We start from the raw sequence: 20,392 nt of genomic DNA, 5'->3' as shown, positions 1-20,392 counted from the left end.
TGAAATTCTTCTAAAGCTTGAAATACATCAATTCTACACATGCACTTACATACACACTTGTTTTTAAATACAGGACACTGAGATGCTGCATTCCTCACATGGCTGTCAGATGCTCTTATACCTGCTGAGTATCTAGCTGCATTTGTACAAGAGTCTCTGTGTTGGCCTGACCCTAATTCACATCATCTGAGTGTCTCTCACTCTCAGGTAGGTACTGGAGGAGACAACAAGACCCAAAACAACTATATACAGTAAGTCTGAGCATCAAATTAGTTTTCAGTAACATCACCTTCATAGAGAAGCAAACTCATATTTCTACACGTATGCCTTCGAAGAATACAAATAACATTTGCCATAATAGAGCTTTTCAGGGTTAGAGGGTGGAGTAGAGGGAGTTGACAAGTGCAAGACCTGAAGGAGAATCGGGGTGTGGCCATAACTGAGGGTCTCTCATCTCTTCCAGGGGAGTGTCTGTGGTACCTCGTGTACCAGAGTGACGAACGAAAGCAGGGGAAAGAGTTTTCCACCCACCTGGCAGGCCAGGGCTCATAAACAGGACAGTTACACAAAAATGCTCTCAGACTTTAGCTTCAACGAAACACGAGGCAGGAGGCTGGCTCACTAAAAGGGGCTGAAACGCACACATAGCTTCTGTCAGATACACAGAGACCGGTGAGTATTACACTGCTGGGACTGAGGAGCAGGATTTTACTACAGGACGTCTGCAGGAACAGAAGGATCCTGGATGGACACCCTTTGCAGTATCAGTGGCTTGGATCCTCTCTGGGTGAGTCTGAAATAAATCATAGAGGATGAGATTCAGTACAGGACTGCAATGAAATATCATAAAGAAACATGAGTGCTGTTTAAAAACCCTGCATGTTTGCAACATAAATGAACACAAATCAGTTTTTTGTTATGCCTATTAAAGGCCTTTATTCTTGGAAATGAACACTGTTTTTGCCAATAACAGCCATTTGTGGTGAGTCACGGGTTTCTCACCCAATGATTCATTCAATGTATGATAGAAGAAACCTATTTTAATTGTTTACCCTCACATAACCTGTGGTAAATGTAGTTGAGGTACCTGCTGATCTGGTTTGAGGTTTATTTGCATGCATTGGACTATCGGGTGGCACTACCATATACACATTTCTTTACTCAACGTGATTCTAAGTGCAGTGCTGTAAGCATGTAACTGTACTTTAGCCCATATCTGAATCAATGATTACAGACTGCAGATCTCCAGTATTGAAATACAGGTTAATAAATGAGAGATTAGTGGTGGCTTGAATTTTTTTGTCTAATAAGAGGTTAATTTAAAATCAGGTTTGCATGATGTTGTGTGACAGTCATTGGAGGAACATTGTATCAAGTTGTCTGATGAGTGTGACCCCATAGGGTCTTAAGGCACTAGTGTTGCTTGAACTAAAACGATGAAGTAATCATGACAAAATAAAATTATGGGTTTCGGATGCATAAATTAAAAATATTGGTTCATTTAACTTGTTATTCTATGAAATCTATGCACTTTAAAATTCAAGTGCACTGAACACTTTGTACATTCTAAAAAGAAGACGATCCTTTACTGACCACATCTCTGTTTGTTTACCACAAAATCAACACTAAATGACTCATAATGTCTTAAAGGTCCAGTGTATGAACTTTAGTGGCATCTAGCGGTGAGGTTTGCGAATTGCAACCAATGGCTCAGTTCACCCCTCTCATTCCTAGCATTACGGTGGCTGACACAACACTAAGAGCAGTTTGTCCGTTTAGGCTACTGTAGAAACAACATGGTGAATTCCATAAAAGGGGTCCTGCGGTGTATGTAGATAAAAATAGCTCATTCTAAGGTAATAAAAACATAAGGCTTTGTTATGTAAGGTCTTTATACACATCTGAACACATAGTTATGTATATAGAGTATATTGCATTTCTGTCAAGAGCCTCCAAAAACATTACACATTGGACCTTGTGTAACACAAAAAATGTGTGATTTTTTTAACTTAACCTTTGTGAGCATCAAGTTATACTGCATGCAAGTTTGTGGAGACACTTTACTCAATTAAATTGAGGGAATGGGTTTACTCAATCAAGTACAAACAACTTTTCTAGTGTTTTCAGTGTATGGTACTGTATACAGTAGCTTACTCACAGGACCTGGTAAGTTAAAATTACATCATGGGCCCTTTGAATTGGAAGAATGACAGAATAAAGTATAGCTGTGATACATTAAATCATTATACAAAGATTCTGAAATGGGTGACAGGATTTTGTAGATTTGAAGTGAAAGTGTTGCATGTGGAATCAAGGTTATAACTTCATGTCTACTCGAGCTCATCTGTAGAAGACTGGCTATTGCCATTTAGGTGTCACTTTGTGTGACCTGATTTAAATGACTGACTCAACTGCTCGTGCATAATCTGAACATTTTATGAAGACTTTAATATGCCGATTGTCATCATCCCTTCATTGGTCAATCCAAACAGAAATGGCTGAAGATGTGTGCATTACAAGTCGCCTGTATGAATGTTAAATTCTCTATCGTCCTTTCTTAAAATAAACCCAAACATCACCCAAAATGAAACATCATTTGTGCTGACCGGCAGTCTGAACTCCCACACCTTCAGGAAAGAGTACACACAAACACCACCCTGAATCACTTTCTGTGCCATTGGGTTTAGACCAGTGCAAACACAGTCACAGATGCAGCGTGGATCCATTAAACTCCATATGGAAAAGTTTGACAGTGCTGCATGCAAGAGAACCTCTTTCATAATCATAACCAAGCTCAATATGGCATCCTTTCGAACACACAATGTATTACCAATCCTATCCTAAAGTTTGTGACTGGATTGCTGGGTGTTGCTTATTGATAGTTGTAAATGAAAGCCAAATGTATGATAAGGCCAAATAGGATCTATAAAAGAGAAATCTGTCAAGCAGGTAATAACTGTATTCTGTACGTGAGCAGACAAGCCTTCACAAATCTGTGGCTTTAACCAACACCACTCTTCTCACAGTGTATGGTTTCCACACTCTACAGAACCACTGAACTGCTTGCCAAAGGTGCACATCTTATATAGTGCCATACCACAAGACTCATTCCAACCGGCTTGCAGTATTTATCAGAGCTGCGCTATCGCTGAAATAACCATGCCATAAAATACAGCCCAACAAGTTCACATCAGTACAAAGATAGTTTAGAAGGAAATATGACAATTCTAAAGCAGTGTTTAGAGATCAAATCTAAGAGATCAAAGAAAGGCCAAAAATAACAGGAGGGATGCAGAGTGAATTGTTGATATATGGAATGTATCCAGACTGTGAAATGGAACTTGAAAGGTGTATTTTTGTCAGTTTATAAACTGGGTTTATTCAGCGTTGTTGTAATCGAATTCAAAGAACCGCATGTTTGCTTACAGACTTTGCATTGTGACATACTGTACAACCCTTGTATACACAAAAATACATAAACTTACTCACTCTGTGATTTACTGCTCATTTACTGTAAATATTTCAACACACTATTTGCTTTAGAAATCAGTCTGTTACTAGCAATGACTCTGAAAATACAGTAAACAGAATTGGTTACCAGGTTTTGATGTAGTTACCATAATAGATTGTATTTTAAGTTTCAGACTTAAAGTTTAAAAAAGGGTCAAATGTTTTATGGGTTAAAATGAATGGTTCCTCAAAATCTGCAAATGTTAATTGAAATGACATGTCATGTCACTGCCTCCAGGTATTGTAAGGCTGAATGTACTTGTGTAGGTCTTTACTGTCATGAACTAATAATTACAGCAAGACAAAAGCACACGTGGCTATGAAAGTAGAGAAGGTATTTAAAAGTGCAGAAGAGTAACATAGATTTATTAGGCTATGGAGCTTTACCTCTCACTTCAGTGTTACTTCACAGCACTGCAAAGACAGCTGTTATAACTCACATATACAGAGAGCCAAACACTGGGGAACATCAATGAACGATCTAGCAATCTGAAGAATGAGCTTTTCCCCTCATGTAAACCTCTTGTCATGAATTACAACCAGAACCCAGGCGCAGACAACAAAGGGTTAATAAAAAACCTTTTATTCCTTTAAACAAACAAAAACCCATGATGGGGGGCAAAAACTAATTGAAATAAGACTTAAAGCAAAACACTTCCCTCAAGGGGGCAAAACAGAAGGAGTACAAAATAACTTATAACAATAAACAAACCAAACACGGCAGGCAGGACAGGACTAGGGAACTCGGACGTGGAATGTTGAATATGGACACGAAGTAGCAAGGTCTACAAAATTTACAAAACGAACAGGCACAGGACAGAGGTAACTAGGGAGTAATAAATGGGAACACTAACGAGGGATGATTACAAAGGGAGGGTGACGGGCAGGTGACGGGAATGGAACACTGATGGGGAGATTACCAGAAACGAGAGGGCTGGGCCAAGACACGAGACAGGAGGACACATGGCACGATGTCATAACAAACAGCCACGTGTCTCCACACAAGACGCAACACACTCACAAGACATGGTACTGTCATGACCCTGTCCACAAAACTAGAAAACTCCGGACAAGAAGAACAGGATCATGACAGTACCCCCGCCCCAAGGGACGCCCCTTGGTGTCCCAAGGGAAAAACTAGCTGGGCAAGACAGACAGGAACGAAGACAAACACCACAGACAAACAATACAACAGAGGAGGGGGAACATGAAGGTCACAATAAAGGGGTTGGGGTGATTTAATAAGAATAACATTAATGGGAGGGGAGGAGGGCGAATGGGTTGAACAAACCTGGGGACACTAGGCATGGGGGGAGGAGGCTTGGGAGGGACTGGGGCTCGCTTTGACAAGCGGTTAGGGGTGGTAGGGGCAGTTTGGGCAGGGCCAGGGATGACTGAGGCAGACTGGGGGGAGTGACCTAAGCGAGGAAATGTCGGCTGGAAAATCGACTGGGCCGCCAACTGGATCTCCGACTGGACTACCAGCTGGAGTGCCGGCTGGATCACCGGCTGAAGTGCCGGCTGGATCACCAGCAGGAATGCCGACTAGATCACCAGCAGGAGTGCCGGCTGGACCACACTAGATACCGGACTATATGCCGGCTGGACAGGGATGGGCACCGGCTGGACTGCCGGCTGGACCGGAGCTGGGTCAGGTGCCGGCGGGACTGGCGCTGAGGAAGATACCGGCGGGGAAGACAGTGATCCCCTCCTTCGCTTCTTCCTCCTGGACCGGACCACAAGACTGGCAGGCTGAGGAGACGCGATGGAGAGTGCGGGTGGCTCCGAGCTGGAGGCATCCGACGCGGAGTCCCACGACTCTCTTTTTCCCCGCCTACCAAGGCAGACTGGCGGGGCAGGAACTTATATTTCTTTAAACACAAACAAAAACCCACAATGGGGGAAAAAAACGAATTGAAATAAGACTTAAAACAAAACACTTCCCACAAGGGGGCAAAACAGAAGGAGTACAAAATAACTTAAAATAAACAAACCAAACAACATGGCAGGCAGGACAGGACTAGGGAACTCGGACGTGGAATATTGCATACGGACACGAAGTAACAAGGTCTACAAAATTTACAAAACGAACAGGCACAGGACAGAGGGAACTAGGGCTTAATAAAGGGGAACACTAACGAGGGATGATTACAAAGGGAGGGTGACGGGCAGGTGACGGGAATGGAACACTGATGGGGAGATTACCGGGAAACGAGAGGGCGGGGCCAAGACTCGAGACAGGAGGACACGTGGCACGATGTCATAACAAACAGCCACGTGTCTCTACACAAGACACAACACACACACAAGACATGGTACTGTCATGACCCTGTCCACAAAACTAGAAAACTCCGGACAAGAAGGACAGGATCATGACACCTCTTAAAGTGCAGGGAGTGAATACAGCCCAAAATGTTATTAATAATTAGGGTCGCTCTGGTTGTAAAGTGTTAACTTTAGGCGGATTGGTTGAGCCTGATGTTACAGGAATAATGGTTTCACATTGTCTTTCCAGGACTGGAATCTCACATGGTATACACCACACCCAGACCTCACCCAATGCTTCCAGCACACAGTACTGGTGTGGTTTCCCTGTTTCTATCTGTGGATTTGTGCCCCTTTCTACTGCTTGTACCTCAGATTCTACGACCATGGACGTATATCCATATCAAGTCTTTGCTGTGCCAAGATGGTGAGTTGTACTAGTCATTTCATTACAAAGTCATCGTTACAAAACCTGTAAAAGGGCATCAATCAGCTGAGGGATTCTTTGTTCAATGTAACGTGTTTTGAAATGATACTGTAAATCAGAAAGAATTTAAAATGTAAGACAACACTTTGAACCCAGTAAAATAAAATTCTGTTTGTAGTGGACCATTAATAAAGAAACACTGTATTTTGAGGCAAAGTAACACGAATTTGGCAGAGAATGACTGTGTTTGTGTCTTATAGGGTTTGGGTCTTTGTCTGGCTTCTTTTGGTTTCTTGGAGTTGGTCTATCTGTTGGTGGAAAGGAACAAAGAGATTGAGCATCATATGGTCTTTCTCCTGAGCCCGATCATTCGCAGTCTTACAATGGTAAAGTCTTAAAACAAAAAAACTCCACAAAAAAACTTGTTGTGTTAGATCAGATTTATGACCTGTTATATTTAAGGTTGAATGTAGAAATCTCTTTGCAGCTAGAGCCCGTCTGGCAAGACGTTTCCTTAAGGAATCACAGTAAATAAGCCACTTTTACCTCTGGTCACAGCAGACACAGTGTCAACAGTAGTAAATGACATAATTCTTATTGCCAGATCTAACCAACAACATAACTATAACAATAATTTTACATCTATGACACAGACTAAACATTTTCCAGCATATTGTGGAATCAATAGAAAAATTTCTCAATCAAAACTTATCAGCAAAAGTTTTTGCGTGTGGATTTTCGGTTTTCTGTATTATTGCTGACTGATGTGATCTGTGTGCTCAGATACTGGCAGTGTTTGTGATGCACCTGGAGAGGGTGTGGGGATGTCGTTCCTCTGTTTTCCTCTTCTTGTTCTGGATACTGACAGTGGTGTGTTCACTGGTGCCTCTCAGAGCCAATATACAAGCCATCATAGACCAGGTTTGTATATTCTCAGACAATCCAACGGTTGGAAAAAAATTATTATTATTCACACTTCCCTTCCCCTTTTTTACATTTTCATGTTTTCGTGAATTCATATCACTAACATTCATGTCAAACGCGTCACAATTAACCTAACCTTATTTAAACATTTTTCTAATTGCACATATTATACATGATTATATACAATTTGAGTTAAAAAATTATTTACAGTAGTTAGAAGTTAATATCACAAATTCTGACTAGTAATCTAGAAATGTATCCATGATCTATCTTGTTCATTTCACATCATAATAATTTGATTTTGAGGATTTCTGAAATGTTTACATATTCTCTGACTTCCTGGCCCTATAAAAAGTTTATACACTGTTATTCTCCCTTCAGGCAAGTGTAGCATGGACCTCTTATGGTTTTTCTAATGAATGCCACCCGAACTAACTCCCAGCTAAATTTATCTGTGTTGTGTCTAGGAGTCTGAATAAACAGAGTGCTTACAGATGGTGCTCCTCACAGTGTTAATGCAGCCATATAACCTGATGTCTGGATGGCTTGACGCTTTCCCCTCCCATTTCCCTCAATACCCTCTTTGTCTGGAGCTGCTGGGTACTGTCACAATCACCACTGGTGCTTTTTCAGGCAGATAAGAGAAGCCGCATATGTCTGCAGACGCCGTTGATTGTGCAGTCTGCCCGTCTCTCGGCTGCTGGGCTGTTTTACATTATAATTATTTTACTGTGTCATGACCCAGACACAATAATCAACTTTTTGACATTTTAAAGGGACATGCAGAGATACTGTAGTAAACACATACTGGGTACATGCATATTATGTTACATACTTTATATGCATTGCGTAAAAAGCAAATATTGTCCATCACTAACACGACCTGAGCAGCAGAAGAACAAGAAATAAGGAAAATAGTATTAGATACAATAAAAGATAACACATCTTTGACAACACAGCACACGGAAAAACAGTGAATTTGGACATGGGAGGTTTCTGAAGGACAGCGGCGATATTTATTAATTTTTGACTAAACTTTTTGAATCTATGGGCTATTGCAAAATGCCTCATAACTCATTTATGCCTGCTTATTCAGATTGAGAAGCATTAAAAACCAATGATGTTTAGTTTCTTTCTTTAAATTGTGCCATGTGCCCTTACACTGTGTAAACAAAAGCAATCCTTTGTATATCATTAATTTGCCCAAAAATGAAAATTCTTTCACCATTTACAAGAACTTTGGTAGCCAAACAACATTGGCCCCCATAGACTTCCATTGTATGGACCCAAAACAGAGATGTTTCTCTCAATATCTTTTGTGTTTCACAGAAGAAAGAGTCAAACACAGGCTTCAAATGCCATGAGGGTGAACAAATGATGACAAAAAAAGTATCTTTTGGAGAACTACACATTTGAATATGGAATGTATAGTAAATCCCTCAAACAAAGCTAACGTCTGAAAGTGGCAAAAAGTCTTTCTAGTTTCAAACTGGCTTGTGGCTAATAGAATCATAAACTAATACATCCGATTCATTTCTAAATCTATGACTTTCGAAAAGGGAGATAATGAAGCCTGCGCAGCACAGTGAAGACAGCCCATACGTTTACATAGGCATTGTAGCTTGGTTTGCGGCAGGATACGTTGTGCTCTAATTGAGCCCTTGGTCAATGGGCAGCCGGTCCAACAGGAACAGAAAAATAACTGGAGCTTTGTCCTCTTTCACCACACTGTGGGAATATATGTTCCCTGACCAATTTAAGCTTCTCCAAACTGTATAACCATACGGTATGGCAGAGAAATATGCACAATGTATTGTACATTGTGGTGTGCCCATGTGAGTGAATGAACCTTGTGTTTACACATACTCAAAGCTCGGCCACTTGACTCCATTTCTGTGAGAAGTGTACAAGAATGAATGCCCTCCATGACCCATGTACAGTTCAACTTGTAATAACCACTCCCGGGTGCTATTTCTTTTTTGGACCTCGGCCCATATTGACTGGAACATGCGCATCTTGTAACTTGTTACTATTTCACAACATGTTTTGATCAAGGGCAGGGTGGTGAGCGGGCCCTAAAGACACCTTCGTTCTAACAGAGTATGAGTGACATGCATTGCAAATTTCTTTGGCCTAATATTCTCTCTTTGGTTTCCACTGAATGCACTAGCATTCTACTTTTAGTTGCCGTAAATGAGAGGTTTGATAATAAAAGGCATACTGTAAATGTAAATGCGTAATGGTCTGGGTTTTTTCCCATGATTTTGGATCATACAGGAGGTTTGTTGTGTCATCCTTGTTTAAGGGCACATTTAGGTCATTACGATATGTTGAGGTCTTTGAAAGGAAGGGAGGAAAAGCAGGGAATATCCCCAAGTGGACACTCCCCACATCAGCCTCCAGACCTGTGGTGAGACAAAGTGGGAGGCTGATCTCAGATTGGTTTTGCTGCCATAGGGAAAATATGGTTCTGGTTCCACAGACACTGTGCAGTGTTTGTGGTAAATGTCTCTGCCAGTAGGCAATGGGAAACCCCTGGCAAATGTACATGTATCACTCATGGGCTTGCTTGGTCATTTCCATGAAGACGGAGACTGGAAACATGAAGCACTGTTCATTTATTAATCTTTTTATTATTTTAAATGTTTGTGTTGTCAAAAATAGGTTCTATTGTTCGTTAGAGTCTAAATTAGCTCACCCCAATAATAAAAACTGAAAAGTGTCTCTTTCACTGATTAACAATTCACACGCATACTTTGATTTCAGTAAGAATTTGCATTCTTTGTATCGCCGCTGTCCTTCTAAAACCTTGTATCTCCATATTTCGTTATTTTTTTGCCATAAATCATTATTATTAATCACCCTTTGTGTTTGTCACAGGATTTTGCAAATATCTAACCAATAGTGCTTGACAAAAAGTGCTCGTCAACTTTGACAACACAGCATTGAAAGAGCACAGTGTTTTCTCCATTTCCTGAAAACCAGTCAATTTAGACATACAAGGTTTCAGAAGGACAGCGATGATATTCATTAGTCACACTGCTGTTCTACAATTTACTGATTATTGTTTTTTAGGGTTTCTCTACAGACGCGATGAGATTTTTGGCGTTTTTCGTGTTCTTCTCCCTCCAGCTGACTCAACTCATCCTCAGCTGTTTCGCTGATCGGCGTCCAGAGACTCTCAAGCCTGTTTATGTAAAGGTGTGACATCATCATACACATTGTATTTGAATTATCTATATATATATATACACAGATTTATGTTTAAAATGTAAGCAAATTTTAATGCTTTTCAAAATTGAATGCAAAATTTGGCTACACATTTAAATTACATTTGGCAGACGCTTTTTCCAAAGCGACTTACAATGCATTATAGTATTTATTTGTTTCTAAGTATGTGCAATCCCTGGGTTTGAACCCATGACCTTGGCATTGCTAGCGCCATGCTCTAACCGCTAAGCTACAGGAAAGCCCTGCACTGAAATGTTTTTGAAAGAGGTTTGGACAACAGAGAAACATACTCACGATTGGATAAACAAATGTCTCTTTCCACCAGAACCTCTGTCCAGTTGAGGATGCTTCTTTCTTATCAAAACTGCTGTTTTGGTGGTATGGCAGGTAAAATAAATCACTCTTTTTCCCTGTTTAAATCGAAGCTTGGAAAGGTTCAGAGAGTAAAACACAGAGATACTAATTAACGCATATTTATGTTTCACAGATTAGTGGTTAAAGGCTATCGCTCCCCTTTAAAAGCTGAAGATCTCTGGTCTCTACGAGAAGAGGATACATCTGAAAAAATCATCCGTGATTTTGAGAAAGAATGGGCCAAGCAGTGGTCCAAACTCCAGCAGTAAGACTTCTGGCATGCCAATGCTATTTTATCATACTTTCTCCAGAACAACATTCTTTAAAATATCTTCTTTTGTCTTCTGCAGTGGCCTACACTAAAATTGTATTTAAAATGTGGTATTTTCTTCTCAAACACAGGCAGGAGTGTTCTTTGAACGCAGCTCAGGCTCTTGGTTATAAGATAAGTGAGCAAACACAGCTGCTCAGAAAACTCCATAAAGAACAAAGCTCAGGCTTCTGTTTGCTTCGGACACTAGCCAAAACCTTTGGCCCCTATTTTTTGACTGGGACTCTCTGTCTGGTCATCCAAGATGCTTTCATGTTCTCCATCCCACAGGTGTTAAGGTGAGAGATGAAATACAGCATGCTGTGTACAGTTTGTAACCCCCAAACAGTATTTGGACATTAAAGTTGCACTTAAAGTATGAACACACTTGTGAAACCTGGTCTATTTGTGCTTTATTTGTCGTAAAGCAAATCCCAGTTGATTTTATATTTGGTTATAAAATGCAAAGACATTCATGGATTTTAAGGTGTGTCTTAAGATATTTTTGGGACCACTGCATGTGAAAGTGTGGACAGCGGTGAAGAAACGCGATGACAGATTTACGACAAAATTATATCACGCCACAAGGCCTAACAAAGAAGATCATTCTTTAAAAAAATGCCGGGAGTATAAGTGTAAAGATGGTTGTGCAACTAAAACAGAAACAGAGGTTTGTCCATAAGAATATCCTTAACCATGTCTATGAACCTCTTGACCGTTTCTCTGCATTGAATAGAGGAATTACAGCATATTCTGCTGTGGTACAGCCACACATTGCCACTGTTTTGTCCCACATTACTTAGTAGAGTCCCTGCAGTATTGTATTCTTTGAAAAGTCACAGAACTTGGAGTTGGATCTCTGTCTGGTATAAAACTAGCCAAGAACTCTGTGGTGGGTTCACTGCTCCATTACCACTGAATGTGGGCCACAGGAATTGTAGATTCACCGCCATCAAAACGTTGATCCATGTTGTTTAAAATAATGAGCTATGGATAGAGTTGCAAACATCAGGTCAAAGTAGACCCATAGGGATTGTCAGTCAAATAACATTGTTTGCTGTGTTTTTGTTATATTTTAAGTCATTCAATGAGACAAATGTATAGAGGGTGTTTATGTAATTCATGATGTTTTTTCTCCTTTCCCAGTCTTCTGCTTGGCTTTGTGAGGGATGAAGACGCCCCCTTGTGGAAGGGTTACCTATTTGCTTTTATGATGTTCCTGTTGTCTTGTCTTCAGTCCCTGTTCAACCATCAGTACATGTATACCTGCTTCACAGTGGGAATGAGGGTTAAAACTGCAGTTATGGGTCTAGTATACAGGAAGGCAAGAATTCAATCTTTTCATTAGCCTATGCTAACATCATGCTTATATTCCACGATGGCACCTAAAGTCTCTTTCATTCCTTCTGATCTCCTCAGTCTCTGGTCATCAACAGCGCGGCCCGTAGAACATGCACAGTGGGTGAGATCGTGAACCTGGTTTCTGCCGACACCCAGAAACTGATGGATTTCGTGGTGTACTTCAATGCAGCTTGGGTTGCCCCGATTGAAATCGCCTTGTGTCTTTTCTTCCTTTGGCAGGTGAGCCACAGATGCCTTCAGAAATGCTAATGGACCAGGTTACGGCATGTTTATATCCCTCAAAAGTAAAACTTATTACACATTTAAATTTCTCGTCCCTGCACAGCGTCTGGGACCATCGGCCCTGGCAGGCATTGCCACAGTGATTCTCATCTTTCCTTTGAACGGGTTCATCGCCAAAATGAGGAGCAAGCTCCAGGTATCGTCCATCCAGAGTCAAACAGATGATGTTTCAGTGTGTTTGTACGACTGAGAGAAGCGGTGTCCCAGAACCAGCCTCATGCCTTCAGCTGGTTTAAATTATCGAAGAGAAAGTGACCATGTGGACTGTCTGTGGGTTTCTTTTTCTCTTTGATGGTTTTGGACATGGTAAAACAATCACACCGAGTTTCATATAAAAGAAAAATGTCTTCATTTGCTTTGTTTCAGACGTCCAAAGAGTTCAAGCTTGCCCAAAGTTCACATGCTTGTCAGTTTACATGAGGAGCATGAATGTGTTTCGAGTTTGCTGAAAATCATGTCTTTGAAACTGAATGTTCTTTTGCGTTTGCTGGTCTCAGGAGGTCCAGATGAAGTACATGGATGGACGGATCAAGCTGATGAATGAGATCTTAAGCGGAATAAAGATCCTGAAGTTTTACGCCTGGGAGAATGCCTTCAGAGAACGTGTTCTCGGCTATAGAGAGAAAGAGCTCAACGCTCTGAAGAAATCTCAGATCCTGTACTCCTTATCTATTGCCTCCTTCAACTCCTCCACCTTCTTGGTGGGTTTCAGAAAGATTTCTAAACATATAATTACATGGCTTCCATTCAAGAGACTCAAGATAACTTTTTACTTTTTTTTCAGATTGCGTTCACCATGTTTGGAGTGTATGTGCTGATAGATGATAAACACGTTCTGGATGCTCAGAAGGTTTTTGTGTCCATGGCCCTCATCAATATTCTGAAAACTCCTCTCAGTCAACTTCCCTTTGCAATGAGCACTAGCATGCAGGTGAGCTAGACAACAGCAGTACATACCATTTCCAAACATCAAATCTGTCATTCTTTTTTTAATTGTCATCTTAAAATATACCCGTTTGTCTTGGTTTTGTTGTTGTCAAGGCATTAGTTTCTCTCAAACGTCTGGGGAAGTTTCTCTGTCAGGATGAGCTGAAGGAGGGTAATGTGGAGAGAATTCCTTACAGCCCTGGTGAGAGAATTAACTTCATTGTTTTCAAACTTTATAAGCCACAGATGGCAAGCATTGCTATGTTATTTGCTATAAAGCTATAAAAAGTAATTTTCCCCTTTATTATGATGGTGGAATCCTTACGCAGGAAGCCATAAGACAATACATAAGACAATAAATATTGAGTTACTGACCTGCCAAGAAGAGTCATTTTTAGGAATATTCTTGCAGTTTCACTGTGAGATGAATTCACTTTGCTCACGCCTTCAATAGGTTCATTTAAGGCTATAATTCAGCACACAGGACAAGGAAGTAGTGTGGGCATGTGGTGGGTGTTGGCAGCGGGTGAAATGTGTACCGATGATTTCATGCGGCGGTCAGTGAAAGGGGATTTTCAGCTTTGAAGCTGTAATTATATCTGTATAACATTTTCCACATTTCCTTCTTATAATATTTTGCTAAATAGATTTATTAAAAAGAAAAAAAAAGTTTTTATTGGAGGTCAAAGAGAATGTTTGTAAAGGATGCTTTCTGTTAGATATTGGTAACACTTTACAACAAAGTTGTATTTGTTTAGTACATGCAGTGAAAGTGATAGTTCACCCAAAAATGAAGATTCTGTCATCATTTACTCACCCTCACAAAAGAAGAACAACAATAGTACCCATTGACTTGAATTAATTTTGTGTCAATACAATAGAAGTGAATGGGTACCATCACTGTTCGGTTACTAACATTCTTCAAAATATCTTCTTTTGTGTTCTGCAGAAGACAGAAAATCATACAAGTTTAAAATGACAAGTAGGTGAGGTAATGATGACAGAATTTTCATTTTTGGGTGAACTATCACTATAACTAACATGAACTAACAATATAGATTTTACAGCATGTATAAATATTTGTTAATTAATGTCAATACAGTTATTCATATTAGTTCATTGTGCATTAACTGATGTTAACAGTTACAACCACTGATTTTAAAAACAGATTAGTAAATGCTGAAATGAACATGAACTAAGATTAATAAATACTGTATAAGTATTGTTATTTAGTTCATGTTAGCTAATGCATTAACTAATGTTAATAAATACAACCTAAAGTGTTACCCAGATATTTTAATTGTATCTTATAGATAAAAATGTATAAACTTAACCAAAATATAACAATTAACTATTATAGCATTACGCCTTGAGTGCAGTGCAACCTTAAAACAAACTGTAAATGTATGCTGTCCACTAATATTTTTGCTTTTCCTCAGATGTCGATAGTGTTGCTATCAATAACGGCACCTTCAGCTGGTCAAAAGATGGCCTACCATGCCTCAAGAAGTGAGTGCCTTGAATTTTTCACGTTGTTAAAAAGATTAGTGTTTGAAGATGCTCAACTGTCCATGTCTGATCATTTCTGCAGGATCAATGTGAAAGTGCAGCATGGCTCTCTGGTGGCTGTGGTGGGGCATGTGGGAAGTGGAAAATCTTCTCTTCTGTCTGCAATGCTAGGAGAGATGGAAAAGAAAAGCTGCCATGTTACAGTTCAAGTATGAACATTATTTAAACAAATACTGGCATCACTCGCATAAGTTCCACATTTCATTTTGCTAGCTTTGTTTTTAGGGTTCTGTGGCTTACGTGCCTCAGCAGGCCTGGATCCAGAACGCCACTCTCAAAGACAACATTTTGTTTGGACGGGAGAGAATACCCACCTGGTACCAAAAAGTATTGGAGGCCTGTGCTCTTCTACCAGACCTGGAGATCCTACCTGCAAGAGATGCCACAGAGATTGGAGAGAAAGTAAGATTCCTCAATATGGCCTTTCAAACGTTCAGTGGTCATATAGCATAGACATAACAGATGCTGTCACTAAATGCTGTTCACAGGGACTGAATCTGTCCGGAGGTCAGAAACAGAGAGTGAGTCTGGCACGTGCCGTGTACAGAAAAGCTGATGTCTATCTCCTGGATGATCCTCTGTCGGCCGTGGATGCACATGTGGGTCAGCACATCTTCGAAAAAGTCATTGGACCTAATGGAGTTCTTAAAAATAAGGTATTTTATAGTTCATAAATTGTAATAAAGCCTTAGTATAGAACAGTATTTGTGGTAAACGTTGCTTGTTTAATGATACTCACCAGACTCGTATTCTGGTGACGCACGGGCTGAGCTTCCTGCCGCTGGCAGACCTGATCCTGGTGATGGTGGATGGAGAGATCACAGAGATGGGCTCTTATTCTGAGCTTCTGAGCAGGGAAGATGCATTTGCTGACTTTGTTAAAGCTTTTGCTGTTAGTGAACGCAAGGAGAACGCCACACTTAAAGGTACAATAAAAAATTCAGTGCACAAGGCCCAAAAGCTAAATTCACACAGTTCAAAACACAAATTTTGTTTCAGGAACCAGGAAATCTGTCTCTCGTCTCAGTATGACAGACTTCTCTATTGATCTCTCCCAAGAGCAACTCATCAGGTTAAAGCAACCAAGATGTTTTACACATCTATTAAGCCTTTCAAGTGTGATTTACAGTATGTTTTGCACAACAGAAGAGCACAGATTAACATTCCTGTCCATTTTAATTCTGTCTGAAGTGGAGATATGGGAAGTGCAAATATACAAACCATGGAGGCCATATCTGACACAGAACAAGAGCAGGACCAGGAGGAAGTTGGCAGACTCACCCAGGCTGACAAAGCCCATACAGGCCGTGTAAGTTTTAAATCTGCGTCAATAGACTTTGCAAACAATGAATGAACATTGAAAATATACCTTCACATATCTAACGCTACACCAAAGGTCTATGAAATTGCAAACAATTTGATGTTGCAGTTCAGTTTTGAAGTTCATCTGCCGGTCAGCGACCAGGGCTTATACTCTCCTGCCACCACAGAAATCATTTTATCCCATGATTACAGGCTTTTGAATTCCATTGTGCACCAAAATGTAATCTTAGCATACACTGAATCATCCAAATACCGCTTCTTCACTTTATCTTTGTAACACAGGTGAAGCTGGAGTTGTATGTGGAGTATTTCAGGACCATCGGTCTGGCTCTCATCATCCCCATCATCTTCCTCTACGCATTCCAGCAAGCCGCCTCGCTGGCCTACAACTACTGGCTGAGCTTGTGGGCGGATGACCCAGTTGTAAATGGGACGCAAGTGGACACGGATCTGAAGCTTGGTGTGTTTGGAGCGCTCGGCTTTGCACAAGGTTGGAGATCCCTAATGGCCCCAAATTGTTTTTTTTTGTGATGAGTCAGATGTATCGTTCTTCTGATCATTAGTATTGTCTTACTGGTATTGCAGGAATTGGGATTTTTGGAACCACCGTGGCTATTTCACTAGGAGGAATAATTGCGTCCCGCCATCTTCACTTGGACCTTCTCAACAATGTGCTTCACTCGCCCATGTCCTTCTTTGAGAGCACACCCAGCGGAAACCTTCTCAACCGCTTCTCCAAAGAGATAGACGCCATTGACTGCATGATCCCCGATGGTCTGAAGATGATGTTGGGCTATGTGTTCAAACTGCTGGAGGTTTGCATTATCGTAATGTTGGCGACTCCTTTTGCTGGATTGATCATATTGCCACTGACTCTACTTTATGCCTTCGTTCAGGTATTTCACTACAAATCATTCAACAGGCATGAATCACACAACCCTTACACATCTATCTGAATTCTACTTTATTGTCTCATTGTGTGTTTTCAGAGCTTCTACGTAGCCACATCTTGCCAATTGCGTAGACTTGAGTCTGTGAGTCGTTCACCCATCTATACTCACTTCAATGAGACGGTCCAAGGAGCCAGTGTGATCCGTGCATTTGGAGAACAGCCCAGGTTCATCCTATTGGCTAACAGTCGAGTTGACCACAACCAAACTTCCTACTTCCCAAGATTCGTGGCCACCAGGTATATAGCTTAACGTATATGACTCTTTTTTTCTGTGGGACACAAAAGATGATATTTTGACAAATGTCTAAGGGGTTTTGGGTTCATATAATGGAAGACAATAGGGGTCAGTGTTGTTTGATTACCAACATTCTTCAAAATATCTTCTTTTGTGTTCTGCAGAAGAAAGAAAGTCATACAGGTTCGGAAATGAATGAGGGTGGGTAAATGATGAGAACATTTTCATTTTTGGGTAAACTATGGCTTTAGTGGCGCGTTTAGAGTACGACTCAGCTTAGACTGCTTTGAACAGACCAATCATATTTACAGTATTATATTTTCAATAGGCATACCTATATAGTTTGTGGTTGGCTTTCAATAGGTGGCTGGCGGTGAATCTTGAGTTCCTGGGTAATTTGCTAGTCCTTGCTGCAGCCATCCTTTCCGTCATAGGAAGAGCGACTTTAAGCCCTGGAATTGTGGGTCTCGCTGTGTCCCATTCTCTCCAGGTAAGAACCTTTATAAATGCTTAAAGGAATCTGTTCAGGGCATGTATACTGCAGATATCTCAAAAAAACTACATTACAGGTAACTGGGATCCTGAGTTGGATTGTGAGGGCATGGACAGATGTAGAAAACAACATAGTCTCTGTTGAGAGAGTAAATGAATATGCTGAAACTCCAAAAGAGGTAACTATTCTCTGAATTTTTTTACAGATAGTAACCAAAGCATATATTTATATCCATTCTTGAGCTTGATTTGTTTATCTTTGGTTGCACACAGGCACCATGGACATTAGAGGACAGTCGACTGCCTCTAGGTTGGCCCAGAACCGGATCCATTGAGTTCAAGCAATATGGACTTCAGTACCGCAGGGGTCTTGACTGGGCCTTGAAAGAAATCACTCTCGGAGTTAATGAGAGAGAGAAGGTTAATATCAATGTCAAGTGAAACTGAAAGTTTTGACTACATTTTTTATGAAGTACTAAGCCATTTATTTTATCCATGCAGGTTGGAATTGTGGGAAGAACAGGTGCTGGAAAGTCATCTCTTGCTTTAGGAATCTTCCGGATCCTTGAAGCAGCAAAGGGAAAGATCTTCATAGACAGGTTAAACATTGCAGAGATCGGCTTGCATGAACTGAGGTCTCGTATCACCATCATCCCACAGGTACAGCACGTTCACATTTAAGCAAATGTATTTATAACTAAATGAATGAATTTTGCTTCCATAAAAACATTCAACCTCTTCTTTTTCGACCAGGACCCAGTGCTGTTCTCAGGTTCCCTGCGTATGAATCTGGACCCGTTTGATGGCTACACCGATGAGGAGGTGTGGAGAGCTCTGGAACTCGCACATCTCAAGAACTTTGTGTCTGGGCTGCCTGACAAGCTGAACCACGAGTGTTCAGAGGGAGGTGAAAACCTCAGGTACAAACTCTTCTTCTCATTGATGAAGATTTGACTCCGGTAAGATCTGACCTGATGCTTTTTGACCGTATGTTCTGGGTTCAGTTTGGGTCAGAGGCAACTGGTTTGTCTGGCTCGAGCTCTTCTCAGGAAGACCAAGTTTCTGGTTTTGGATGAAGCCACAGCAGCTGTGGACCTGGAGACTGACAATCTGATTCAGTCCACCATCAGAACTCAGTTTGAGGACTGCACCGTTCTGACCATCGCACACCGCCTCAACACCATCATGGACTACACTAGGTGAAACAAACAGAGCACATGTGGGGATATTTATAACATGCTCATTTTAGATAAATATTATGGACTCGCACATGTAACCCAGTTAAAAATGTCCACAGTTCTTTGGTTTGGGGTTTTTAGAATATTTATAGAATATTTGAAATAAAAACAAAATAAGCAAAAGTGTCAACAGTCCAACACATTACTGTTTAACTGTTCCTACAGGGTGATCGTGATGGACAGAGGTTACATCACAGAAATGGACACTCCATCCAATCTAATCTCTCAACGTGGTCAGTTTTATGGAATGTGTCGGGAGGCGGGACTAATGTGAAACCCCTGAAGTGAACACCAGTGAGAAAAAGAAAGAATTGTGGAGCAGAATACAGCGTACAGCCTTTTCATCACAAACGTTACAATATGGCATGGCCTCCATCAGGATGAAAAGGATTTGCTCTGTACAGAAGTGGTGATTTACAGGGTATTCCTGTATTTTCTACAACAGACGTCTGGGGTGCTACAGAACGTAAAAACTTGTAATGTTAACTTACCACAAAGGTATTGAGTGGCTGAACATTGTGCACACATCAGATGGTCAGAGACTGTGCTCATCCTTGTTCAACTCAACTTTGTGTTGCTGGCGAAGTGAAGCTTAGACTGTTAGAATTAGCCACCTGTTTAGGCTATTATTAGTTTCATGAACATGTCTGAACATTTCACTAGGAAAGGTGAGGTTTAGGTAATCACATTTTTTTAACGAAAAAGCTACAGTATCATTCAGAAATTGCCTAGTAAAAATGTCAGGTTTTCTAGCCTAAATTTTAAATCAGTATTTAAGTAGTTTGTACTGTATCATGTATTTTTTAAATATTTATAAAATGCTTCTATGCACATGTCATGCGTGACTGTCAGACTTGAAAATTTCCTTTTTATTTCTTGGACATTTTCAGTAAAATAAATTTGATAGTATTGACACAAAAAATGAATTTCTACTTGTCTTCGAGCAAAAAACAAACAAACAAAGGGCTTTTAACAAAAAGTATTTATTTGT

At 40.5% G+C, this 20,392-nt stretch overlaps 1 protein-coding gene across 2 annotated transcripts; it reads left to right on the top strand.

The window, feature by feature from the left end:
• Nucleotides 1–475: 475 nt before the first annotated feature.
• LOC130561046 (multidrug resistance-associated protein 1-like) lies at nt 476–20,294 on the top strand. Of its 2 annotated transcripts, none has more exons than XM_057345137.1 (31): nt 476–787; nt 6,026–6,202; nt 6,463–6,588; nt 6,986–7,123; nt 10,259–10,327; nt 10,683–10,744; nt 10,845–10,976; nt 11,114–11,320; nt 12,168–12,345; nt 12,441–12,602; nt 12,709–12,801; nt 13,163–13,366; nt 13,450–13,596; nt 13,707–13,794; nt 15,032–15,101; nt 15,184–15,310; nt 15,387–15,563; nt 15,650–15,817; nt 15,904–16,087; nt 16,161–16,233; nt 16,353–16,470; nt 16,767–16,974; nt 17,070–17,380; nt 17,474–17,673; nt 18,035–18,161; nt 18,241–18,342; nt 18,437–18,583; nt 18,665–18,823; nt 18,917–19,083; nt 19,168–19,362; nt 19,567–20,294. In XM_057345137.1, the coding sequence occupies exons 1-31, from the start codon at nt 746–748 to the stop codon at nt 19,673–19,675; spliced, it is 4,467 nt and encodes a 1,488-aa protein (XP_057201120.1). In that variant the 5' UTR covers nt 476–745; the 3' UTR covers nt 19,676–20,294. The 2 variants fall into 2 exon arrangements, with proteins under 2 accessions (XP_057201120.1, XP_057201119.1); XM_057345136.1 differs by having other exon boundaries at nt 10,202–10,327.
• The last annotated feature ends 98 nt before the right edge of the window (nt 20,295–20,392 follow it).

This window comes from Triplophysa rosa, linkage group LG11 (genome assembly GCF_024868665.1).
Source record: "Triplophysa rosa linkage group LG11, Trosa_1v2, whole genome shotgun sequence".
Lineage (NCBI taxonomy): Eukaryota > Metazoa > Chordata > Actinopteri > Cypriniformes > Nemacheilidae > Triplophysa > Triplophysa rosa.
This window is presented reverse-complemented; position numbering and strand designations above follow the sequence as displayed.